The 25820-nt window shown below is 44.0% G+C and overlaps 3 protein-coding genes across 6 annotated transcripts; 1 reads left to right on the top strand and 2 right to left on the bottom strand.

Moving 5' to 3' along the window:
- Positions 1 to 236: 236 nt before the first annotated feature.
- On the bottom strand, positions 237 to 7493 carry tsku (tsukushi small leucine rich proteoglycan homolog (Xenopus laevis)). Of its 3 annotated transcripts, none has more exons than XM_034549095.1 (3): positions 7209 to 7493; positions 2568 to 2879; positions 237 to 2368 (listed from the first exon to the last, which is right to left on the bottom strand). In XM_034549095.1, the coding sequence occupies exons 2-3, from the start codon at positions 2871 to 2873 to the stop codon at positions 1628 to 1630; spliced, it is 1047 nt and encodes a 348-aa protein (XP_034404986.1). In that variant the 5' UTR covers positions 2874 to 2879; positions 7209 to 7493; the 3' UTR covers positions 237 to 1627. The 3 variants fall into 3 exon arrangements, with proteins under 3 accessions (XP_034404986.1, XP_034404987.1, XP_034404988.1); XM_034549096.1 differs by lacking the exon at positions 7209 to 7493 and adding an exon at positions 3591 to 4095; XM_034549097.1 differs by lacking the exon at positions 7209 to 7493 and adding an exon at positions 3027 to 3395.
- Positions 7494 to 12447: 4954 nt separating this feature from the next.
- Positions 12448 to 19560, top strand: gucy2f (guanylate cyclase 2F, retinal). Its single transcript, XM_034548456.1, has 18 exons — positions 12448 to 13189; positions 13827 to 14128; positions 14393 to 14747; positions 14860 to 14944; positions 15409 to 15505; positions 15702 to 15821; positions 16096 to 16176; positions 16301 to 16477; positions 16590 to 16746; positions 16823 to 16972; positions 17092 to 17240; positions 17356 to 17519; positions 17603 to 17795; positions 17935 to 18109; positions 18436 to 18534; positions 18633 to 18727; positions 18830 to 18915; positions 19479 to 19560. The coding sequence occupies exons 1-18, from the start codon at positions 12448 to 12450 to the stop codon at positions 19558 to 19560; spliced, it is 3309 nt and encodes a 1102-aa protein (XP_034404347.1).
- Positions 19561 to 21490: 1930 nt separating this feature from the next.
- On the bottom strand, positions 21491 to 25286 carry serpinh1b (serpin peptidase inhibitor, clade H (heat shock protein 47), member 1b). 2 transcript variants are annotated; one of them, XM_034548993.1, is made up of 8 exons: positions 25179 to 25258; positions 24489 to 24520; positions 23689 to 23838; positions 23371 to 23563; positions 22977 to 23247; positions 22778 to 22876; positions 22465 to 22697; positions 21491 to 22377 (listed from the first exon to the last, which is right to left on the bottom strand). In XM_034548993.1, exons 3-8 carry the CDS (start codon positions 23805 to 23807, stop codon positions 22075 to 22077), a joined length of 1218 nt encoding a protein of 405 aa, XP_034404884.1. In that variant the 5' UTR covers positions 23808 to 23838; positions 24489 to 24520; positions 25179 to 25258; the 3' UTR covers positions 21491 to 22074. The 2 variants fall into 2 exon arrangements, with proteins under 2 accessions (XP_034404884.1, XP_034404883.1); XM_034548992.1 differs by lacking the exon at positions 24489 to 24520 and having other exon boundaries at positions 25179 to 25286.
- Positions 25287 to 25820: the final 534 nt, after the last annotated feature.

Consider the following 25820-nt stretch of genomic DNA (forward strand, 5'->3'; position numbering starts at 1 on the left):
ATTTCCTTTAAAACCGCACAACCAGAAAACACTAAAAAAGGCCTTCACAGATTGCCGACATTCACAAACCCCAACACGCAGTCTCGAGGCCGATCCACACCAACGCCGCAGGAATGCAGTAGCACGCGGCGGCACAGCGCCGCTCGGTGTTTACCAACGGACCCTGGCATCACTCAGTTCCCCAACTATGACAAAGTTGTCTTGTTCAACTGGACATCGCTTTTTGACAGCAGGTCAAAACAAACTACCGGTCAACGTGGTCACGGCTTGTTTGCTCCCGTTGGGTAACGTCAAAAGACAAACATAACACCGTGTCGGAGGGTTTGTGGACCTACTTTTTTCAACGGCTGGACACTTAAACGGAGCATGAAGGTTAACTGTGCACAAGATGTCAGGTTTGGGCTGGTTGTCGAGAGAAGAAAAATTCAAGTAAAGAAATGGTCCTTTTGTGAGTGTAACAAGAAAAGACCTTTGCCCCGGACAGCTACAGACCTCTGGTTCTTGGATTGGACACATTTTTGGGATATATACACACACACACACACACACACACACACACACACACGAGTGCAATACAATAATATATAATACGCACATTAGCTAGCTTGGCGGGAGTTAAATAAGAAGATTGATACCACTCTCATGTCTGCATGTAAGTATAAAACTACAGCCAGTAGATAAGTTCAGCATTAAGTTAAGGAAATGGGACCGGAGGGGGGAGGGGAGTGGGGAGCAGCTGACCTGGTTTAACTGAAGAACAACAACAGCTAATATGATGGAAAAGACTCCAGGAAGTCTCTGCAAGGCCGAGAGATCCCAGTCTAATAAGTGAAGCCAACAGGCTGCTGGTTGTAGCGTAAACATTGAACAAACAAATACGAGAATCCTCTCATTTAACTCTCGGCTAGAAATATAGAGTTTCCCCAAAATGTCCAACTGTGTCCCCCTTTGATCATTTCGTCACATTCAAAGTCAAATAATAAAATCATAGTGGTCAACAGTCAACTTCCGTGTGGATATTACGAGCAAAAGCACACACGGTGTTGGTATTGCGCTGGATGACGTTTGGGTCATGTGTTAAAATAACCACAAAAAACATTGCAACTGGAATAAGTGCAAATAGCTCTTAATATGGTCCCACTTTAAACGATGTACATAACGCACCGACACTACTTCAACGTTTCGGCTTCGTGAAAGGTCGTTTTAGGATACAAGAAAGAAATCGATCCAAGCCGTGTGGAATGCTGGATTATTGGCCATCGTATATTCCAAAAAGGTACCGATACGTCTGTATCATAAGGATCATTAAGACATACTCCAAAAAGGCACACCTTGGCACAGAGGTCATTGAGTGAAAGTAACACACACACAAAAAAAAAAAAAAAAAAAAAGGGGTTTTGCATATCAAAAGCAGATAAGGCACATCTCTGGCATCAGGAATACTCTTTTAAGAACTTGGTTCTGCGACCGTGCCGGAAATCACAAGTGTTTGTTATCGGTATCCAACATCGGAGAGTGTTGTTGGGGGGGTGGGGGGGGGGTCTGAAACTATCTAACCATCCGACAAGCACTTCTGATGGGAGTATATTCTGAAGGAGCGGTCCATTTCCAAATAAAAGGCGCCGTTTCACGACACGATGCCCTCCACGTTACAGTTCAGCACCTCGTTGTGTTGGACCTGGCCCAGTTGTCGGTGGAACTGTCCCTGTTTCTGGGTCCGCCAGCAGTGGATGCTTTGTCCCAGTGTAATACTCTTAACACTGGGCAGGTGGGTCAGCATGTTACTTGGCAAGGACGCCACACCGGAGCCAGACAAAATCAGCTCCTGCAGGGAGTCCAGTCCTGTGAAAACCGCCGGGCTCAGAGCCTTAAGCTGCGGGTTATTTGAGAGATCAAGAACTTGCAGGCTCTGGAGGCCCCTGAAGCTGTACGGCTCGATCTCCTGGAGCTCATGGAGGCCGCTGATGGACAAATAAACCAGATCTTTCAGCTGAGCGAAAGCTCCCTCCTTAATCCCTGCGATGGGGTTACCATCAAGATTGAGGTACCTCAGCGAAAGCCCCGCCAGCCTCGGTACGCGCAACAGCCGGTTCGACGACAGATTTAGGCTCTGGATGTGTAAAACTCGTCCGTGCAGAGTCGTCGAGACCGACACAAGCTTGTTATGAGACAGATCCACGCTGACAGGTTCGCCGTTAACTTTAGTAGCGAACACGTCCATGTCGAACTCTTGGAAGCTGTTGTGGCTGAGGTCGATTTCCACCAGAGGCAGGCCGGAGAAGCAGCTCGGGGAGAGGCTCTCCAGGTTGTTGTGGCTCAGGTCAAGAGTCTCTAGGTAACGCAGCTTAGACAAAGCATTGGGTGTTACCTGAGAGACAATGGAAAGAGAAAGAACATTTTTACAAGTTAAGCGGTGGCCAGGTAATATTGAGTTAAGGAAATGAAACCAGACAGAGTGTTCACATGCATCTCTTGATAAGCAGCTCTCTACATCGATGAACACTTAAAGGTTAAGTAGCTTCATTACAGACCGAGCGGTCTTCACTGGAGCTCATCTGAACACTGACCTTCGTTATCAGGTTGCTGCTCAGGTCCAAGCTGACGAGGGTGGTGTAGCCCGGACCGGCGAGCATGGTGTCGCTGAGCGGGCCCATGGCGTTGGAGGACAGGTCGAGGTGGGCGGTGTCCAGTGGGATGGGGATGGGCATGGAGGTGTCGGGTCCCAACTCCCGGCAGTCCACCCTGGTCAGGCTGAAGCTGTTGAAGAGGCCAAAGTTTTCCACCTCGCAGTGGCAGCCGTGGTGGCAGTTCTTGACGGCGCTGGACTGGACCGAGGCCAGCAGCGACAGGCCAAGGCACAGGAGGAGTGCCATTGTGCTCTGGAGAGAGGAATAAAAACAATTATTTACATTTGAAACCTTTTTTTTTTTCTTTTTTTTTTTTTTTTAAACATGCCACTCCCGTAGCTTTCGAGCTACAAACACGGTGTGAGAAAAACAAAAACACAGACAGACAACCTCAATTACCAGATCAGATGAGTTCACAGTGCCCAAATTCTTTAAAAAACAGCTTGTTTCTGGTTTTATACATTAAGACAAACAGTTCCTGCTCAAATGCCATCTTCAAGGTATTTGTTAAGCTTCATGAAAAGACTTTAAGCTTTTATTCGAGCTACTTGATCAGCCCCAATTTCCCTCCCTCTTCCCAATGGGTGTGACCTAATGTCTTTGATCAAAGAGTTAATTTGCACTTTCTTAGTTTACTCACTAGAATTGAGCATGCATGGTTGTGAAAAACCAATGACTGTAAAGCAGGGCCCTAAAAAAAAAATATGTGTCCCGTCTTGAAAAGAAGAAAATATTAGAAGAGCCCACTTCCTTGAGCAAATCCTGAGCCTCAAACAAACAAAACTAATAAAAACAACCCTCTCATTTGAATAAAGATACTGCATCTTAAACAATAACAGATGGGAAAGCTTCAAAATTTAAAAAAAATGAATCGTTGAAATGAAAATGTCTATAGAAAGAAAGAAGGCTCAGTACTTTGGAGTCAAAGAAATAATATAGTTTTAAAAATGCAGCATGTCTTACTTCAAACAAGAGTGTTTTTTCAGGCGTTTTGCCGCGGCTGTCGTCCGTCTATGTGTGAATGAGAGCTGAAGAGAGCTCGCCCAGTACGACTTTAGCGACGTGAGCAGTGTGCGCACAAACACACATAACACTGGCATGAGTTCGAAAAAATTGGACAGAGGTTAAGAGTTGTGCAACAGGTATAAATAAGCACTCATGGGTCGAGTGGCGCGGGCATGACATGGCAAAGTGTGCGTTAAAGACACAGCCCCAGGGCTTTACTGCGTATGTTTCTTGATGTAATAAACGAGCACTTTCGTTCAAAATTCACCCAAAAAAAAGGGGTAAGCATGTTGGTACTTTCTAGATCCTCTGATGAACATTAGTTTGAATCCCTCAGGTATATCGAACAGGGGTTAGTTATTTATCTTTCCTTAAGCAAGAGGATGAGGTTACATCACCGCATGGTACTTATGGGGGAACAAATGCAGACTGATTACCGTGGCTCAAAGTCTACTTAGAGCCGATCACCTCTGTGCAGTGTTGCTCTGGTTTTGACCCCTGAACTCCTCGACTACAACCGGCCGCTCGTAATGCCGACAGTGAATGAGCTTATAATGTTATCAACTGAGTGGTTTCATTCTCAGTCGCCTGCAATCGTGACAATAAAAGTTTTTTTAGACATGCATTTTTATCTACGTTTAATATGAACAATATATGAGTTTTTAAAAAACTTTGTTACAAGTTCACTTTGTTGTGTATACATTTTTTAACTCTCCGAAGGTTAATATCTAATGTTTTGTGTGTGCCCTCAGCGAAGGCCGGAGTCCTTCCGCTGCATGTTTTTGACCAATCAGGAACGAGCGAGTTTTAAGACTTTAGTCAAATTGAGCTGAGCGGACAAATCTTTCACTCGCTGAACAAAATTTAACAGGATTTTGTTTTGCAGAAAGGACCGAGGGGAAAACTCAATGAATGAATTCTGCACACATTCGTTTACAGATATCGTAAGCATGATGCGTTTGGGGGAAGTAACTCTTCCACTCATTTCAACTGCTAAACTCTAATTCTGTGTGTACACATCACATCATTAGCCGTCCATAAAAAGTAAGGTCCCTTTCGGGCCCTCCTGTGCAATTACAAGTTTAGTTTCACCTCGAGCAAACTCGGTCCTCAAAGCGACCCGCCTCGCTGGGAGACCGCAGGGCAGCCGTTTAGCAGACTAAACATGGGAAACTGGCAGTAAAACCAAGTGCTTATATACAATTTATTTTGTTCACGTCTCCCACAGCAGTTCGTCACCTCAGTGCGTTTTTTTTTTTTTTTGTAGCCACGTCGGCCCCGTCCCTCTTTCCTCGCTCCATTTGTTGCTTCACGTGAGGATCGGGGGTGAGGGGGCAACTCTCTGCACCAGGTGTTCCTCTTTTCAGCAATAAATCTAAACGGGCTAACGGCGAAATCAGACACAGTGAGAGCTGCGAACCCCTTTCTGGAGTGGACAATCGGCAACGGCCTGTGAAATCACGCCCCCCAAAAACACCTTCTCACTTTCTGGGAGACTTTTCACAGCTTTTCATCCTGGGATCCTGCTGTGCTTTGGAGGACCGTCAGCCATTAAAGTTGTTTCCTTTGTTTCCCCCGGCCCTCCCGCAGCTGATGCATAACAGCAGAGATCGCCTTTCATGGCACCATTTTGTACTGAACTACATGCAGACTTTTGCCCAACTCTCACACACACTATGTGTGTTATCAGTGTAAACACAACCAATCAATGTGTCGGAATCTGTAATGAAAGCACCACTTTTATTGCCCACAAGCAATACGCTTATCTAAATTCTTTTTTCACAGATAAGTTAGATTTGTTTTTCCTTCCAGCTGGCTTTTCTTTATCTAAATTCATGCTCATTTAAAAACAGGAGACAGAGATAACGCACCAAAACTAATATCTACTTAGTTCTCCCATTCAAGACATACATTTGCATCGTTGTCAAACATCATTTTTAGCCCTAAATTTGTTCGGATTTATTCTTCGTGTCCACGCCGTCACAATTTAATCTTCAAGATGAAGCCTGAAAATGGTGTAATTAGAAGATGAATGCCACAATAATCCCTTTTAAGCCAAATTAATGCACAACACTGGAGGTGGAGGAAGCCAGGTTGAATTAAATTGATCTTGTGACACCGGGGCTCTTACAGTGAGAGTAAATCAATAAACTCAAGCACATTTTGCAAAGCAAGAGAAGACAGTATTACAGAAAAAGGGAGATTAAAAAGGTTCACTGTAGGTGTAGCTAACCACATGGCTGGAATATAATGACCACTTTCGTCAACGAGACAGTGTAATATAATAGTTTAACTGAAGGCTGGGCTTTGGCAAAAAAAGGTACATAAACTTACATTTTGTTAAGCTGTGTGTTTAAGATAAGCCAGTCAATACCAGGTACGGTATCAGTGTGTTCCTATCATTTGACACAAATATTACCATTAAAGAAATGGTCTCAGTTATTTTCTAGTACTGTACTTCAGAATAGTTTTGAGGTACTTGTACTTTCCTTGAGTATTTCCATTGCATGCTACTTTATTGTTCTTCACCTCATTTCAGAGGGATATATTGTTCTGTTTTACCCCTGCTACATTTATCAAACACCTTTTTTTTTTGTGGATTAAGATTTTACATTTAAATAAAACTGTGATTAGCTAACAAAATGTGATGCATTGTTGTATTAAACTACCAAACAGTAAATGAAGTGGCTTGAACACAAAATATTATGACAATACACAATGGCTGCAAAAGATTATAATCAGCCCATATTTCTTTGATATATATATAATATATATAATTATATATATATAATATATATATATTTTTTTTTATTATTTTTTTTTTTAAATCACAGTATTGCTTTTATTTTACTTGCATCCTTCTACCAACCACTGTTTCTCTCAAACAGCCCGAATCCATCCCATCAAACGAGTGTTTTCTTCCGGAAGCGTTCTCCTCCTACATCACAAAAGTCGTCCCCACCTGGGACCGGGTGTTACCCCGGGTGAACCACCGCCATGCCCCGCACCGCCACCTCCGCAGATCACGTTTCTTGCAGCCGTACGTGGCAAACCACGGAGGGAGCCGAGGACTCCACTGCAGCCCCTTTGGGGATTAAGAATACCCCCGCCCCCCAAAAAATAATAATACATAAAGTAGGCTACCACATATGCACCTCTAAAGTATCTTCAAAAACTAAACTTTGCGACGACAACAACCCCGCCCCTTTCAGCTGTCAATCACAGCAACCACATGTCAACTGAGCGCGTGCGTGGATCATCGTTCGAGAGAGTTTGCGACCCCCCCCTCGCCGGAAAGTTTCTTTTTAGGAGTCGGAATAATTTGCGGTGACGACGCACACGCGGGGGCCGCCCGGTCAGCGCGGACGAGACACCAGGGGCGGTTTCCTTAAAACACGTGAAATCTGATCTGACCACACAGCGGTCCGTAAAAAGTCCGAAAACTCCGCCGCGGATAGACGGGAAGATTTAACGGACGCTTTGTGACAAAAAGCAGGAGATTTAAAATGAATAAATAATAAAAGTCAATAAACGGTCACACTTTCAGAACTTTTCTCGCCAGTTGGAGTAACTTACTCTGGTGCTTTTCCTCCAGTCAGCTTTTTTTTGGGGGGGGGGGGCGTTTTTCCTTCTTCTTTTTTTCTCCCCCCTTTTTTTTCTTCTTTTTTCTCTTCACTTCACCGCTCCCATTTTCCAGACCCCCCAGCAGCGTCGCCGTGTCCCCGGTGTTTAATCGGTCCTGCCGGTCTACATGAGCTCTGCTGGATCCCTCTGCGTGTCTGCGCAATAAATAACTGCCAGGAGGCTGGAAACACACTCGTCTGTTCCCATCCCCATAAAGTCCTGCCTTCCTTCGGCTCGGTTTTTTTTTTTTTTTCTCCTCTTTTTTTTACCACCGTCAAGTCCGCCAGCGTACACAAAAAAAAGAGCACTTCCTGCCGGTAGCTTTTCAAAACAAAATGCCATAATGAAGCCAACTGTTCGTCTCAGGTCGGGATTTCGTTGTGCTGCTAATGGTGATTTTTAAAGTCATGCAGGTTTCCCCCTAGTTCGTCAATAAACTAAACCAGCATTTGCACTTTGTTTAGCTCCCGTTAGTCGCCAGCAAATATCTCTGTTGAGACGTCCTTCATTCATTTGGAGGTAAAACTGTTGACGTTGGTCCAGAATGAACCCCACAATTGTACGTCACGTGTACATTTCACGTTGAAATAATATATACTGAAGCAGCTGTCTCGGTAAAGTGAATACATTTCTTGGACCAGATTGTCCCGATTTGATCCTTTTCAATGTTACGCTTTTATTTTTGAAGGCCCGCGCGTGTAACATCCGGTCTCGGGACAATTGGTTTTTTTAGGTAGTTTTGACGCTGCCTGTCGGTGCGCACTCTAGTGGGGAGGCCGAAAACAAATCCACGTTGAAAAGGAAAAGCTGAAGTAGAGCATTGCGCAACTCGGCGGTTTGTTTCATTTGGCCTGAAAAGTCATATTTTGATGAAACTGATTAAAAACATTGTGTGAACGGAAACCCGGACCTTTCCTGTTGCTGCGCACGCAGCTTCTCTGCCCTGGTTCTTTACAAAGACGAGCATTTGGTGTAGTTGGAAACTTTTGCATAGACAAATTCTGCTGGTTTATCTTAAGTAGATCATTTAAAACTGTAGGCTTTTTAAAATAAAGTTTCACATGTCCTTATGTGTTTAAATGAAATACTATAATAATATTATCAGTATTTCCAAACATTATTGAAGACGGTCAGACTAATATTTGGCTGCAGGAGAGTCAAACACGACCTATAAAAGTCCAAGTTATGCATTTATTGTCATGGGTCATAGCAAATCCGTGGAGACCTTAGGCTACACCCTGTTACATAAGTTATTATAACAAGTTCTCTAGAAGAGACAGACACACAGAGGTCAAGAGTCCGATGGCGAACATCTGTCACAACACTCTTCATCTGCTCCCTCAGCTATCGCTTTCCTCGTGAGAGCATCCCAGTGTTCAACCAGTTCTACATCCATACATGCATATTATTTTTTTAAAGGAGGAGAAAAAAAAGATCATGTGGAATTAAAAATGTCAAGTAAAAATGCATGTCATACAGTAAGCTGTGATAGAAAGGAGAAGTTATTTTGACTTGTCATTTGGTGTTACACAAGTAGCTACTTGTATACACCCACGCACACACATACACACACTTTTTCATGTTTTAGTGTCTGGGATTCTTCAAGGCTCTAAAGATAAGATTGGGACAGAGGCAGACAGAATGCAGAGCTCAGTATGAGTCTAGGAAAGGAGCAAAAGGCCTCAAGACCTGTGTAAGAAAAACATGATATATGATGGTGAGTGTCTCAAGGCAAACTAGACCATAGTGGACATTACAAAGACATTAATACACACAAGCTTATCACTCCCGTTAAGTTATTCCTGAATTCAGCTTGAACAGTTTTTATTCCTCAAGTATAGTTTGACACAGACACAGTCACCGCACACTGCCCATATCATGTGACAATCAAAGCTATAAAGTGAAAGTCCCAAAGGCCGACTATAGTGAACATTACTGTAGCTATAGAGATTTAAGGTAGCTGTCATTTAGGTAATGTAATGGATGTTAGCTGCTTCCGAAAGTTAGAAAAATATGCAAATTTCACAGACCTTCTCAGCTCTTCTCATCTGGTTCGTGCTGTTAATTATTATTTTATTCATATATATATATATTAAATATATATATATATATATATATTTATATATTAAATATATATATATATAATATAATATATATTTATATATATATATATATATTAAATAGCATTAAGAAAAAAGTTATTGTTAGTTTTTATTTGCATCCATAGAGTTACGAGGGCTAGATATCCAGTCCCTTTATCCCTGTGTACCATACAGTACGGCTTTTCCCCACTAGATGGCGCCAGAGCTACAGCCATTCTCTAATAAAGTCACCGTCTGCACAATGAGGACCGGAGAAGCAATTTCAGAGACACCAACAGACACAAGAGGTCAGTGCAGGGGCCATATTACAAGAGTTAATAGCATCACAGCAAACAGTGCTAACTAGTGACCTGCCCAGTAGTCCGAGCATGTTTTCTTTAATTTTTGGTAATCTCTTCACAAACCTCCATGTAATTTATGCTCACTATAGGCCTGGGATTTGCAATGATCAAGTATTTTATTACTTAATTTGTTGAACGGAATCAATGATGTCATATGTTGTGAGAATATAGGACAGATCCCATTTGATTACCTTAAAGTTACTGGTTAAACCTTCTCAATCCTTAATGTAGCATAAGCAACGTTCAAGGAAGGCCTGTTGAGGAGACTTCAATATATTATCAATATGCAAAGCCGGAGTGACTTCTTTTTGTTCCCCGGTGTCTTTCCTTTGTGTTTTTTCTCCACCCTTCTCAGTTTTTTTTTTATCATATCATATATATTTATAATTTTAAATCATCTATCTATTTTTTACCCACGCTGCATTTACTTATCCTGTATTTCATGTTATATATTTATGCTTGTGGAGACTTGTGTTTCATTCCACAGTGTCTGATACAAAGCACAGAGCTGGTGTCCGGAGCAGCGTCAGCTGCGTTGTGTTCACTGCTCACTGGGTGGACGTATTGCGCCGAGTCGTCATTTCTGTCCTCTATTCCTGGATGCAGGACAGCGGCGTCAAGGTGTTACGTTTAAGAGGCTCATCAGCTTATGTGGGATATAGGTCAACAAAGGTGGAATCACTTACCAGCTCCATGTGCACAATTTCATACCATATTCCTGCAGCTAAATGTTTATTTACTGGCTTGCTAGGATTAAGTTTGAAGGGAGTTTTTTGACATGTCATGTCCTCAAAACACACACACACACACACACACACACACACCACAGCAGAAACAGCAGGCATCTGCAGCCTGATGTTGGTTTCTAGATTGTGTTGGTGTGAGTTGCAAAGTTTGGGAGATATTGGTCAGAGGGATGTCGGCCTTCTGTGTGAGGTGTGAGGAGATCTGTTTGAAATCATGACCCGGTTAAGATCAAGATAATCCTCACACCTTGTTGTGAGCAGTTTCATGTGGAAACTGTTGTTGAAATAAAATTGTTGAATTTGTATTTTTCTTTTCTTTTCATAATTTGTTTTAAATTAACCGTCCCTTTAACAAGCTTTTATTATTTCTCCCTACATTTTCTTTTCCCTGCAGTTTCTTTTAACAGCCATTGATAACATTACTGGTTCAGTCTAAAAGGTCAAACTCTAGTAATACAGATATTTACAATTTATAGGAGGGAGACACTAAAGTCAGTTTATCCTAAGGTTATTATTTATAAGGTAATATGCTAAGGATTTGGTAAAGTGTTTATCACTTCAATGATAGCTCTTTAATTTATTATTTTTTTTGTCTGTTTGCGTGATACTGATCACTGGTTTACTCCCAACTCCTGCATGATATGGTTCTGTTAAGTCATCCTCTGCAGCCTATTGGCCTTCAACGCTCTCATCCATGGTTGGTGTTGTGGCAACCAGCTGTACTTGGACTCATTTGCCAGGCAAGGCATGCTTCACCTGATGAAGTCTTTTGTAAAGCTGAAAACACTGACGCAGGCAAAACAGGGCAGCAGACCTCAGGGGACCCACAGGGAGAGCCCTTCGTTATCTTTAATTACCCAGCACACCACCAGGGTTCAAATCCACTTAATCATCTGCAGGCATATTAAACCAATTAAAGCACGGTTCAGGTGTCAATGTGGCTGAGGCGTCTCCAGGGCGAGACAAATGACCCCGCTCTACACATCAGAAAATGTTTGTTTACTAATCATAACGTTGTATTTACAGGTAAAGGTCGAGGCTATGGGAGGATTTTTTTTTCTTCTATATTTTTATGACATTTACATTTGTATATCATCATAAACTTTATTAATAGATGGGTGACTAATTGACTTATTGGTGACTATACTTCTATACAGTAAGTGATGGGCGAGCGGTCCTGTAGCCTCTCCAGTGGAGGCTTTTAGACTAGACTAAGGCCTCCTGTCAATCCTCTTACATTGTGCCTCACTGAAAATGGATTAGACGGTAACACCTACGTTTTGGCCCCGGGTCACTTCGGAGGGATTTGATTGAATGGGCCTGTAGCTGACACTGGCCTCCTATATTGATAATACATATCAATCAAACGGCTCTTCCAATTTCAAACATCAACTTTTTGAAGAAAGGTTGCTCACATTTTGGATTTTTTTTCAAAAAATTATTTGGACTATATTGAGGCCAGGCGTGATTTTCCTCTGTCCTTTTCTCCGGACATGCATCCCGTGAACAACAGTGTTTTGTGGAAACGTCACGGGAGCCTTCAGAGGCCCTGACTGCGGGACGTAAGTAGCTCTCCAGGGTGCTGAAGTCCTCTCCAAAACACGACAGACGCAGCGCACGAGCTCTCTTTGCCTTGTCACCTTTCAGCCCGTAATCCAAAACACAATGACTATGCTGTGTCTGCGCCGGGCCGACACCGCCGATCCTCGGTGGTGAATAGGGAAGGTTCTCCGGACATGGTTCAGGTGGGATACAGAAAAGTAGATCCGAGAGGACACGTGTGAGATTGTCTCGTCGTCCCCCGAAGCTGTCCTGACATGGCACCAAATAAACGGCAAGTAATTCATTTGTTTTAAACTCATTGTGACTCGTGAATATATATATTTATTGAAAGAATTAAAAACATGTTTTATTCGTGCCTGCATTCGCAGGTGCCACGGGTCTGATTGATAGTCCAATAGGGAACACACATATCCACCGCCTTGGACACCCTGGGAGGACAATGCAACATATTCATCCGCATTTCAGAGGGGCGCTGTGGGAGTCCAGCCATCCGTGTGTGCCCATCATTAGAAGCAGACCACATATAACGACACTGCCCTTTTATAACTTTCTGCTATGGGTCCTCGTCGGAGTGTTGACGTTCCCTTGCTGTGTCCGCTGTTTAATATTCAAAGTGGGGGTCCTGGGCCCTTGGAGCTGCGACCCCGTGTACTACAGGGCGCTGCCCTCTGCGGCCGCCAGGCTCGCCGTAAACAGGATCAACGGAGACCTCAGTCTGGATCTGGGCCTGACGATGGACTTCATCATCCTGCAGGAGCCTTGCGAAACCTCCAAAGCGCTCACGGCGTTCATTTACTACGAGAAGATGGCGGATGCGTTCGTGGGACCCAACAACCCGGGATACTGTGTCGCGGCCTCTCTGCTGGCCAAGAACTGGGAGAAGGCCATCTTCTCCTACGGCTGCGTCAACTACGAGCTGGACCGGGTCATAGGGTACCCGACGTTCGCCCGGACCGTGCCGTTCCCCACCGAGGTGTTGTTCGCCGTGTTGAGACACTTCAGGTGGGCCAGCGTCGTGGTGGTCTCGTCCAATGAGGACATCTGGAGGGACACTGCTGGGAGAGTGGCTCTCGCTCTCAGGGACAGGGGGCTTCCCGTCGGCCTGGTGACATCTATCGGTTTGAATGAGACGGAAGTGGAGAGCACACTGCAGAAGATCCAGGCTGCGGGAGAGGTCCGGGGTGAGTCACAGGAGCCAATGAGTCATGACATGTCCGAGTATTACACTTTGAAGTGATACCAGAGCAGGTATGACCAATTACTGATTAAGTAGTCATTTTGTTTAACACCTGTAATATGGGCAACATTACGTCACAGGTGAACAACTTGCATAACTGCAAAATGCCACCGTCCCACCAGGAAGCTAATTTGACACCTAACTTAATTAGTTTGTTTTAATCAATACTTGTTGTGCCTTCATTAGAGTGTGTGGAGCTGACAGGAGGATTGATTACAGAGCACTTTGACAGCAATCGAAGGTTTGGTCAGTCAAACTGAATTATTGGAAACATATGAAATAGGGCGCTGTGACAATTGTGTCACCTCTCCATTGTTTGTCTATGAATTAAAGAGCTAAAAACAAAGTACAATTACTCCTGTCACTCAGTTAAGTAGATATGTTGTTAACTTTTGGAGAATATTACGGTCAGTCCTCTTGGGAGCAAATTACGAGTATAATGCTGCATTTTTCCACAATTGACACCGACTGACACACTAAATCATTATGATACTGAGTTCAGTCGCGTTATCGCTCTATAATTGTCCATCAAACAAACATTTTTCACAAAACCCCACTGTGTTTTTCCTCCTCTGTCTCAGTCATCATCATGTGCATGCACTCCATCCTGTTTGGAGGGGAGCAGCAGGCCACTTTTCTTCTCAAAGCGCAGGAAATGGGCCTGACATCTGGGCAGTACGTGTTTGTTCCCTACGACACCCTCTACTACAGCGTGCCCTACACCAACGTCTCCTACTTCCCCCTGCAAAACGACAGCAGGCTGCGGGAGGCCTATGACGCTGTGCTCACCATCACCATGGCCTCGGAGCCTTTGTCCTTCAACGAGGCGTTCGCGTCGGCCCAGAGAAGTGAGGAGATAACGCTATCCGTGGAGCCAGAGGAGGTATAGAACCCGAGGCTGTCTTAAAACTCACGAGGACATTGATAACGTTATTGGTTCACTCATTCTGTTTCTATCCCTCCACCACAGCCCCCCAAAGAAAAGAAACTCAAATAGTTGCTCATTACTTTGTGCATTGTATAATGCCTATCCATATTTACCCTGTAGATACCAACAAGTTACGGTTGTGACAACTTGTTGCTCAGCATATCGAGAGAGGATGATTTAAAGTAGTGAACTTCTTGTTTTTTCCTGTGCTTTTTGCAGGTTAACCCACTCTTTGGAACCATCTATAACAGCATCTACCTGCTGGCCAAGTCCATCCACAACACCAGGAGAGGAGGCATGCGGCTGTCCGGCTCTAACCTGGCGTACTTCACAAAGAACACAACGTTCACCGGCTTCAACCAGAAGGTTAAGGTGGACACCAGTGGGGACGTTAAGACCAGCTACGTCATCCTGGACTCTGACAACAGCGGGAGCAAACTGTACCAGACCTACCTGCTGGACCTAACGTCCAGAAAGCTTCGTTTTGCCGGGAGGTCCATTAATTTTCCCGGAGGATATCCTCCGCCGTCCGACTCCAGCTGCTGGTTTGACAAGAATGCCCTGTGCACGGGAGGTAATGAATATCGGTGAACATAGAGATGTACAGATGCAAGTCCTCACAGTTATTTGGCATGTTCTCCGTATACCTTTCCCCTCAACATCAAGTTACCTGTTGTCTTCCTCAGGTGTGGAGGTCACCTACATCATAGTGGTGTTCGCCGTCATCTTCACTCTGGCGATAATAGGGCTCGTTATAAGTCTTTACATCAGGTACAGTTCTCTTTCAAGTCAAACAAATGTAACATTGTGTTTCTCTCCAGTACTTTACTCTGTCTTTTCCACTAAGAAGAACAAAGAAGATGCCGTCACACATTGTATTGTGTGATGTGCACAATAACGGTTGAGAATGAGAGAGGAAGATTGAGAAAGAAGTCCCGAAAGCAGTCAGCACAGACATCATCGAAGGAAAATAAATCAATAAAGTAGTCTTCTCTTTCAAAGTACTTTTAGCAATACTTTTGAAATCATATGAATGTATTTTCCAAAAATACACACTTGATAACTGATATCAAAAGTCAAGTCTTGACCCTCATTCAATATCTTCCTGTATGACTTTAAGCTGGAAGTTGCTCTCATGAAAGAACAAGCTTTTCTTGTTCATGTGTCTTTGGCCCCAAAGATGATCTTAGGTGCCATCGATGGAGCAGATTTTCTTATCTAAATTTCATTGGCAGGAGGAGATTCCAACAAATCCAGCTGGTCAAAGGTCCGAATCGGATCCTCCTGACCTTAGAGGACCTCACTTTTATCAATCCTCAGCTTAGCAAAAAGGTAAGCAGCGTCACCGTCTCTCAGCCGCCAACACAAAACAACCTTTTAGCACTTAAATCTGTTGTCCATGTTTTTTCCCGCATCTCTTGGACATAACACATGAATATGAGAAATTGTGCACATTTACAAAGTGAAATGTCTTCCAGACGGGACTCATTTCTATCAAATCTTTCCCCCGCTGTTTGACGTCCCACAGAAAATCACTTTAGAGGATCTGAACGAGTCGAAGAGCACTCTAGGGGAGAAATCTGTAGAGCACTCTGTGAACAGCATTCAGACTGCAACTCAAGAGACCACCAATGTGGCTGTCTACGAGGTACGTAACACGGAGAGAGGCATTGCACCCGTTGCAGTGAGTATGGAAGTGAGGGAGGGACGGGTGTCGTTGTGAAGCAAAAAAGGTTAGTTTTTAAATCAGGAATCGGAAGAAAATCTCTCACATGAAAATTGTGGTTTGATGGATGAACAGGCAAAATGGTTATTGGAAGTAAAAGGAGCGTAAACGCGTATCTATAATAGTTTAATACATATTTAGGTGGACAACAATACAACGGTTTGGCCCCACTGTAACAACATGGCTTCCCTCACAGGGCGACTGGGTGTGGTTGAAGAAATTTGAAGAGGGGCAGTTCAAAGAAGTGAAGCAAAGCTCCACCAGGATTTTCACAAAGGTAGAGCAACCACCATGTCACCACCTGTAAAAAAAAAAAAAAAAAAAACACAGTTAAAAGCTAGTGTGGTATTATGACGATCGAAACAACAACTTATTTTACCCCCATCTTCTCATCGACGCAGATGAGAGACCTGAGAAACGAGAACGTGAATCCGTTCCTCGGCTTCTTCATGGACTGCTCCATGTTCGCGGTGGTGACGGAGCACTGCTCACGGGGCAGTCTGCAGGACCTGCTGAGGAACGAGGACGTGAAATTAGACTGGATGTTCAAGTCCTCGCTTTTGCTCGACCTCATCAAGGTAAGCGCCGACGTGCACGATATTACAACTGTCCGCCGGCTGTGGCCGATATCCAGCTTGTTGATATTTCCCTTTTGGATTAACTCCACTGTTGAACATATTGTGCTTCCAGGGTATAAAATACCTTCACCACAGAGACTTCCCCCACGGCAGACTAAAATCTCGTAACTGTGTGGTAGACGGGCGTTTTGTCCTCAAGATTACAGACTATGGCTTCAATGAGCTGCTGGAGTCTCAGAAAGCGGCTATAGAAGAACCTCCACCTGAAGGTACCTTCTGCTCTGGAAAAAAAATGCAGGTATGCATTCATTACAGTTGTCAGTGACGTTTTTCTTTTTCACTCAGAATTATTTTGGACAGCTCCAGAGTTCTTAAGGGACCTTGCGAACTCGCGCAAAGGCACCTACAAGGGAGACGTGTACAGCTTTTCTATCATCCTCCAAGAGGTGGTGGTCAGAGGGTCGCCATATTGCATGCTGGGTCTACTGCCCGCGGGTGGGTATCCCAGAGTTGAGAGAAAGCAGACAAATGTGTAGATCTCTCAAGAAGATGTCTCCGATGTATTTACTACATTTTTTATTTTAAAAACGCGATCTCTTCTGTCCGCTCGCCAGAAATCATCCGGAAGGTGAAGAAGCCTCCTCCGATGTGCCGCCCCACTGTGGCTCCAGACCAGGCTCCTCTGGAGTGTATCCAGCTGATGAAGCAGTGCTGGAGCGAAATGCCTGAACGCAGACCGACATTCGATGAGATCTTTGACAGGGTACACTTTTTGGAGACACGTGGCCGTATTTAGTCTCCGACCTTACAATTGTTATCCTTCTCAAATGTAACCACTTAATGGCTTAACGACATTCTCTATTTATTTGCTCGAGCAGTTCAAGATCATCAACAAGGGTAAGAAGACGAACATCATTGACTCCATGCTGAGGATGCTGGAGCAGTACAGCTCCAACCTGGAGGACCTCATCAGAGAGAGAACAGAGGAGCTGGAGGTGGAAAAACAGAGGACAGAAAAACTGCTGTCAGAGATGCTACCACCGTGAGTTTGTACACACAGAGGAAAACCTTATCTTAAGGAAATTATGATTATGGGGTTATTGTAACGTTTCTGGCCGTCTTCAGTTCTGTGGCGGAGGCCCTGAAGACCGGTGCCACCGTGGAGCCAGAGTACTTTGACCAGGTGACGATCTACTTCAGCGACATTGTAGGTTTCACCACCATCTCCTCGCTCAGCGATCCCATCGAGGTGGTCGACCTCCTCAACGACCTCTACTCTCTGTTTGACGCCGTGCTCAGTAACCACGATGTCTACAAGGTCAGAGGACATTGCTCGATATTTTTAATGACGCACGCTGAATTTAGACGGACGGCATGTGTCCGCGGTACACAACCAGTACACGCAAGACACACACACACACACACACACTGATGTGTGCCCCGTAACCGCTATCTAGGTGGAGACCATCGGTGATGCGTACATGGTGGCATCGGGTCTGCCAAAGAAAAACGGCAACAAGCATGCTGCCGAGATTGCCAACATGTCTCTGAACATCCTCAGCTCAGTGGGAACCTTCCACATGCGGCACATGCCAGACGTTCCCGTCAGGATACGCATCGGAATCCATTCGGGTGAGAAAGTACAAAGGCTTCATCAGCGTTTTCCACCACAGTGAATATGAGGGGCTTATTTCAGCTGAATGCCACGTCGACATTATTTATTTATGTTTATGAACTGTACTTTGTAATGTTTTCCGTCTCCGACAGTTGACTCCATCTTGTGCTCAATATGAAATTCAAAGCTGTTGCCTCCACGCGGCTCTTCTGGCCTTGGGGCTTGTTTACATTTACGTACGGCTAGAACAAAGTGAAGCCGACTCAACCCGATCGCTTTTACTTTGTCCAATGCAGTCCCCGTACATTAGATCAATTCATCACTGTTTGTGTTGTGTTTCCAGGGCCCTGCGTCGCCGGGGTGGTCGGTCTGACGATGCCTCGGTACTGCCTCTTCGGCGACACCGTCAACACTGCCTCTCGTATGGAATCCACTGGGCTGCGTGAGTTTCCCTGCACACCTCCCCCGCACCACTTTGTTGTGTGGCCTCGTTGTTTTGTATCTGGTCTCATGCCTTTGTCTCTTCTCTTTGTCCGTCAGCTTATAGAATCCATGTAAATATGAGCACTGTGAAGATCCTCCATTCTCTAAATGAGGGTTACAAAATAGATGTCAGGGGCAAGACGGAGCTGAAGGTAACGTCTACAGACATATAACCTCAGTATTTGGTTTGTGTAGACAAATATATTACGGGAGTCTCAGGTTCTATTAATAATGCCTTGTTTTTGGGGTTTCAGGGTAAAGGTATTGAAGAGACATACTGGCTTGTAGGGAAAACAAACTTTGCGAAGCCTTTGCCAAAACCGCCGGAGATCAAACCAGGGTAAGAGCTTTTGTATGGATGAAAGTACAAATTATTTCAGGGATTACAAAATCTCACTTGGTATGAGTTGGACCAGATCCCATTTTCTCATCTGAATGTTACTTCAGGGAAGACAATCACGGGCTGAAACCTGAGGACATAGCTGAGTACAGGAGAAAGAAAGCTGAGAAAAAAGCTTGACCTTCTTAGTCCAAACTTGGGAGGTAGAGACCTGCATGCCAGCTGGTGTTGTGTTGTGGAAATGTTACCGTCAAAGTTCAATGTGACCAAATGCAACCTCTGAGTCTGACCCCTCTCGTTGATTACCCAATCTGTGATCTACTAGTCTCATTAATCTCTTGATCTTATCATCTTCTACATCTTATTAAGCAGATTGGGGAAAGCCCACTTTGTTTAATTCACTTTCTTTGTGGCTGGCTGGCTCTTGTTTCTCACTCTTTTTTCCGCTTTGTGGCACGTTTTGCATGGTGATGTTACGCCTTTGAATCCCAGCGCTTTGCCTAAAAACAAATGTCATTGAAAAACACAACATTGGTCTGACCTCCATCTTCTGTATTTACCAGGGACAACTGGCAGGAGATGGTAACAGAGGAGATCAAGACCCTTTTTCGCAAGGCCAACAGGCAGGTGGACAAAAAGATCTGAACAGAGAGGACGAGAAGACGAGATGTGAAAGAAGCAAAAAACCAGAGGAGAGGAAGAGAGGAGGACACGTCCGGAGAAAGAGACAAAGAGCTGGGGGCAGGCAGAGGACAGAGAGCACCACCCATCCTCTCACTGTGGCTTAACGCAGACTTGTTTAAGAGGATTGTCCATCGACTGGCTAATCTGCCTGCAGCCAGCGCAGCAGAACGCGACGGTGCTAATGTAATGAGAGTTGTCGCATTACCTGCTGCCAGCAGCGCAGAGGGAAGGTGCACCGCTTCCTTAATGAAGGACGCACTCACACACTCCTTGTCTGCACTCACCGGCCACTGAGTGGTCACCTATTTCAGGGCAACCAGAGGTTCACTCGCCAGGAAAGATTGAACGCCCCGAACGCCTATTTCAAAATGAAATGTTACATTTTCTGGTGATAATGTCTGTTTTTTAGTTTGCTCATGAGAGCTCATGATTGAGTCGTGGTGGGGGCTGAGGATGTTACTTAGTTATGGCTGAATATTAATTGTTATTTTTCCTCCGAAGTTGGGGGGCAAAGGCTGCTATTGTATAAAATAACAAAAGAAAGAAATATAATAATTAAATCATATTAATTATTATTAGAGTTTTTCTTCTTTTTTTTTTGAGCTGTCACCTTTTTATTTACACTAATGAAAGGGGTCATGAAAATGCAACAAAGGTAATCAAGATCATGATTTATTTTTATTTTCTGTTATAGTCACAAAGTGATAGGCAAATGATTTGTTAGGCAATCTTTTCAACATTTAAAACAACTCTTTTTCACCCTAACACGTTTATAAACTCTCTTTAGCGTGTCAATATGAGAGCACGAGCTCTGTGTTGATGCTCACATATTTCATCTATTACATCAACCAAAATGCCCCATAATTAAATATCCCTCTGTAATATCAGAGTAACTTTTGTACACAAATCCATAAAGGTTCATCACAATTGGAACTGTATAATGTGTTTGAAAGCTGTGCACCTGTTAAAAAAAATCATTTAGTGTTCGAATTAAGATCAACTCTTAAGAATCCAAGCATCGGAGTAAAAATACTCACAAACCCAAAGTTTATTTAGTCAAATCTTTCTTTTTCTTTCTACAACACAAATAATCCCCTGCATCTCATCATCTTAATGTTGACTATAGGAGCAGCTTAATTCACGTTTGGTGTGCAAAACAACAGCGGTGAGTCAGAAACATGTATATTGTGTAATTTATATGTTGTTGTTGTTTGTCTTGTACTGTATTACTGCACTGCAAAGCATAAAGTGTGTGTAAATAAGACGTCATTAAGTAATAAATAATTAATTTGTAACATCTTCATCAGTTGGCCTTCCTTACAGAGTAACCAGTCATTGTCCTCTGTGCAACCACAGGGTGGCGCTACAGCTCTTACACAGAAACCCAGAAGGCATTATGTATGTGTCTTTAAGGGGTTACATAATTTTGTCAGAGAGAAGACTCCCATTGTTTGTTTTTTAAATTTGCGATGAAATTGACGATACATGAAAAGTGTTAAAATAAGGCTTTGGCTGTATGAAGTTTGATTATTTCTATTCAACACACTGAGCCCTTTTATTTGCTGAAATGATAGAAGATTCCCACTCACCATGAGAACCCTGCACTCCTGAGCTTTTTCTCTGTTTGGGCCGTCCCAGCAAAGATCCCGCTGGTTTTATTATTTAGGTCAGTTGTGTTGGGGGAAATGAACCACAAACATTTGTCTGTGCCAGATTAGCAATAACCCCTACATTCCAGATCTGGGAGGATTGTTTTGACCTCCAGCCAACCGGAAAGATTGTTGTCCTTTTCGATAACTCACATTCCTCTGTTCAACGCTCCAGAAGACTCTATCAACTCAGCTTGGATGGTACTCAGACGTGATGTGCAACACACACACACACACACAAATCCTCTTTGTTATTATTTATTGAAAAATCAAGACTGTATTACATGATACAAAATTTCAACAGCTTCTTGGTGGAATACAGTGACAAAATGGCACAACGTGGTTGGCGAGTGGATATGAATGAAGCACCAGGGGAAACAATTCAGTGCAGACTGAAGGCCAACAAAAAAAACAAGAAAAGAAAAGAAAAGAAAGAAAACTGGAATTGTGAAGGGAAAGAGACATTTCTTTCTTCTTTAAACATGAAAGAGGATAAAAGTAAACGCGCATGGTTTGTGGCCGAAGCAATAGTGACAAAAACAGGGTGTCGAGAAAACTTACTTAATATAAGTGTGTTGTCTGCATTTTAAATGAAGCAAATATTTGGATTTGAGGACATTATTCAATGCAAGGGGTCTTGAGGCTGAGACCTAATATCCAAACAGAACTGTTCCCTGGGAAGGTTTAGTGCGTCCTGACGCAGTGAGCTCAGTCCACAGGTTGCCTATTGAAATGTGCTCATGAGGTAAAGGTCATACCAAACACACTTTCCTGCCACCGTTTCAGAAATAACAAAAGCCACCCATCACAATTCATAACACTAACATTATAGCTCATCGCGCACCTTGTCCCCTTTCGGTTTAACCACTCTGCCGATGTACAGGATGGAGTTGGTCTTGTTGTCCTTCACCAGGAAGATAAAGGGGTGATCTACGTAGAAAAGTTTGGGATTACTCAGCTTGCCAGAGCCGTAGATGCTGGTGTCGAACGGGTTTCCCTTCACGTCCAGCTCCAGGGCCGACGCGTGGAAGACGTTGGACAGGTAGAGGTCCTTCTTTCCGGAGATGTTGGACAAATCAGCCTTGGATTTGTCCACGGCCTCGGTCAGGCCAAGCTCAGCCAGATGTTTCTGGAAAAGACGGCGACAAGTCAAAGGGCTGTCGGTTGACTCTTAAATGTGCTACATTGTTACAACCATCCAATCGCCACCGTTTACCTGCAGGTTGTGGCTAAATTCCATTGCAATTTTGGGGAGGGAAATGGCCACAGCCTTGCTTTCCGACTTGCTGATCCAGGTGTCCACCTGCTTCCTGGTCAGGAGTTTCTCCAGGCGTGCCAGGGGCTCCATCAGGTAGGGCATGATAATGATCATAGAGGCCTGCTTCTGGCCCAGAGGCATGCTCAGCACATAGATGCCGTTCTCTGTGTCATCGTGGAAGTCATACAGACCTGCGGAGAGCAGACAGATCAGATGTCTTTTCTTGTTTGCATTCTTGTTGGACGGGAGGAGAGACGTTCGGGAAACTCACCTGTACGATGCATCATGGGAACCTCGACGGTGAAGGAGCGGGTAACCAGGAAAACACGGTTGTCCACCATTTTATCGTTGAACGTCTCATCCCAGTGAGCTGTGGGACAAAAACAAAAAAATCTTGGTTACACATCCGCACAACCCTTTGACATCTCCACGCGTTTCAGTTATGAATAAAATACACTATTAATACTCACGCTTCAAGAACATGGCGTTGACAATCGTGGCTCCATCTGGGTTCTGCACATCCTTGGTGACCTCCGGCAGCTTGCCATCTGTGACCTTGGCTGCCCACTCGTTGATGGAGTTCACCGCACTCCTCTTGTCTCGGAGGTTTATTTTTGAATGGTCGTAGTTGTAATGCTTCTTGCTGTTTTTCACAAAATCGTCAGCGAAGGAGACGGAGCTGGGGCCATAGAGGCGGTTGTTGATCTTCCAGGTAGTGTTTCGTGTCTTGGCGTCGCTCACCTGGGAAAGGGGCAACGTATAAACGGTGACATTTGAGCACTATATTAAAGTACTGGGGGTGTAGTTTGATGCTGGGTCCTCTTATCATAATAAGGTCTCATTATTTCATATTGTTCTGCGTACCTCAGAGAGCAGCTCGGACAGGCCTGCATGCAGATGCTCGTCCTTCAGTTTGTCAGCACTGAGGACGGTTTTGACCTGGGAGGCGGTGGAGGCCTTGCCACCGAGAGCCACCAATCCCAGAGAGGAGGCCACCACCAGAGGAGAGATGAGGATGTTCTCCGCGTCTTTCTCCTTTACCATGTTGTGGTAGAGCCTGAATCAAAATCACAAGAAATATTATTTGCAGGAAAAAGAAACAAAAAAGGGAGAATGCTTCAGCAAAAAGTGCACCTAATAAACACATTAAAAAAAAAAACCAGTAATGTATGGATGTCAGACCTGAAGGCCAGATTGGCGCTGCTATCAGCCAGCGTGGTGGCGTGGCTGCTCAGCTTCTTCTCCTCTGCAGAGGCCACGAGGGCCAGCAGACAAAAAGCCACAATGTTTGTCATCCACATCCTGTCAGTCTCCAAAAGCAGCTGCAGCAGCCTGTGCAGAAGGAACAACAAACAGAGACAGGGTTAACAGCTCTTAACCGGGGCTGCTTTCCTAAACTCTAGTTAATGTGTATGAGATTTAAGTGGCACGTCCGCTTTGATTTCATAAAATTATATATATCAGAAAGAAAATAGCAGGACGCAGACTATGTTTGTGGGCAGCTGTTCGTTGACAGGGCAGGGTTGGCTCAGCCCACACAGAAGCTTGGGAACGCCTCCAGTTTCAGGCAGACATGTTCCTTGCCACGTCGGCAGCAGCTGTACAGCTGGAGCTGCCTTCCACTCAGAGTGCAGCTCTGACTCGACGTTGAAATATGATGCCTCTCTGTTCTCCCCACTCATTGTAAAGGAGGTTAATGAAAGTCTGCACTCGGATGATTTTAATGAGCCAGAAGAAGTCAGGATACTTTTACTTACCAACTTTTGTCTTAGAGACACTGTGTAAGCCTGAAAGTTAGACTAAATTTGTCCCATAACTATGAACCAACGGACAAAATGCAAAGGGCTGAAATGAACTGTCTAAAGCGGCATCTCTGAACACGTTTCTGATCCTCCTCCACTATTCTCATCTAGGGTTTTGTCTGCATCTCTGTATTTGTATTTTTGAGACAGCAGAAATTACTTTGCATCATGTTTGGATACCTTGAGATGCTTTGATGTCTGCAATTTTCATTCTGAAAGACAAGAAGTGTGTAAAATAATCTCCACAGAGCAGGCAGGGACACATTATACAGGCTCTGATGGAGGCTTATTCCGCGTTGCATAATTTCTCCATTTGATATCTTAGTTTACAACCTTTACACTAAAAACATTTAATTTTGGGGTTATTATACAGGTTACTCCATCACAATTTGTCACGTCGATGTTTTTTTATTGTCTGTTTGTGACTCAGAAGAAGAAAAAAAACATGTATCAAGTCGACTGTGCCTCAAATGAGCAACACTAACGTCTTGAGGACAACCTGATGGATTCAAATCAAAAAGACAGATTGAGTGCATATTGAGTTCCCTTCCTCTGATTGCACTCAATGCATTGAGATAGAGTGCATATAATGGACATACAAGAGGCAAACATCTTCATCATGCTGGAATAAGTTGAAGGAAGATCAAAGATGTATAATGTTTTCACCAAAAGACAAACTGTAATATTCTAATATTCTGGGTGCTGGTCAAACAGCCAGAGAGATTACAGAGATTTGAAGAGAACGGGTTAAAATGGATTTTAAAAAATCATAAAAAGTTGCAATGAAACTCTGAATCATGAAAACAAAGCACCCCATTCAGCCTTTGCATTCCTACTTGAAAACAAAGACCGTTATCTTCTAATCCTTACCTGGCACAGATTTCGCAGGGCTTCTCTTCTGAGTTGTGTCCGGCGGATAGCGTGTCTGTAAAACACCCTCCTGCTCTTTATACCCTGAGAGAGAGAACTTTCTAGAAGGGGGAATGGGATATTCAAATGAGGGTGTATGTCTTTCCTCGGGAAGCTGGGAACCGGGGACGTCCCCCTTGAAACCACTGGCTGGAATGAGAGGGGTCGGCTGAGGTTAGCTCTGTAGCACTGGTCTGGGCTCAGTTTTTGAAACTTTCCTTCCTGCGTCTGCAGATGGAAACTTAGAGAAAAACGGATCCTGGGTCAGTCCTAGCTGCTTATAACCACAACTACTCCTTAGCCTCTTGGTGCTAATGCTGCTTGCTGACTCAATCTCCAACACTGGTTTCATCACGTGTAAAAGATGTGTTTTACTTTGAACTGAATGATTCTGGCAGAGGGGAGGCCATGAAAAACATATAAACACTGATTTTGCAGTTCATTTGAGTGCATGAGCCTCTTTGGAGCACGAACTCTTCTGAGAGCAGGACATCAGTGAATGAGCACATTATTCACAAATGTCCACAAAAGAGGAGCAGTAATTTGATATTGTGTTAGTGTCAAACTACAAATGGAAATGTCCAGAACTTTAAAAGCTTCACT

Source organism: Cyclopterus lumpus, chromosome 13 (genome assembly GCF_009769545.1).
Source record: "Cyclopterus lumpus isolate fCycLum1 chromosome 13, fCycLum1.pri, whole genome shotgun sequence".
NCBI classification, from domain to species: Eukaryota; Metazoa; Chordata; class Actinopteri; order Perciformes; family Cyclopteridae; genus Cyclopterus; species Cyclopterus lumpus.

Excerpts from the sequence above, each read along its gene's own strand:
- tsku (XM_034549095.1), bottom strand. The coding sequence starts at position 2,873 with ATGGCACTCCTCCTGTGCCTTGGCCTGTCGCTGCTGGCCTCGGTCCAG. Across the intron at positions 2,369-2,567 it reads GCAGCAACCTGATAACGAAG|GTAACACCCAATGCTTTGTC; the intron begins GTCAGTGTTCAG and ends ATTGTCTCTCAG.
- serpinh1b (XM_034548992.1), bottom strand. The coding sequence starts at position 23,807 with ATGTGGATGACAAACATTGTGGCTTTTTGTCTGCTGGCCCTCGTGGCC. Across the intron at positions 23,564-23,688 it reads AGCGCCAATCTGGCCTTCAG|GCTCTACCACAACATGGTAA; the intron begins GTCTGACATCCA and ends ATTTTGATTCAG. Across the intron at positions 23,248-23,370 it reads TGTCCGAGCTGCTCTCTGAG|GTGAGCGACGCCAAGACACG; the intron begins GTACGCAGAACA and ends CCCCTTTCCCAG.
- gucy2f (XM_034548456.1), top strand. The coding sequence starts at position 12,448 with ATGCAACATATTCATCCGCATTTCAGAGGGGCGCTGTGGGAGTCCAGC. Across the intron at positions 14,945-15,408 it reads GTTATAAGTCTTTACATCAG|GAGGAGATTCCAACAAATCC; the intron begins GTACAGTTCTCT and ends TTTCATTGGCAG. Across the intron at positions 16,478-16,589 it reads TTTTGCTCGACCTCATCAAG|GGTATAAAATACCTTCACCA; the intron begins GTAAGCGCCGAC and ends TTGTGCTTCCAG.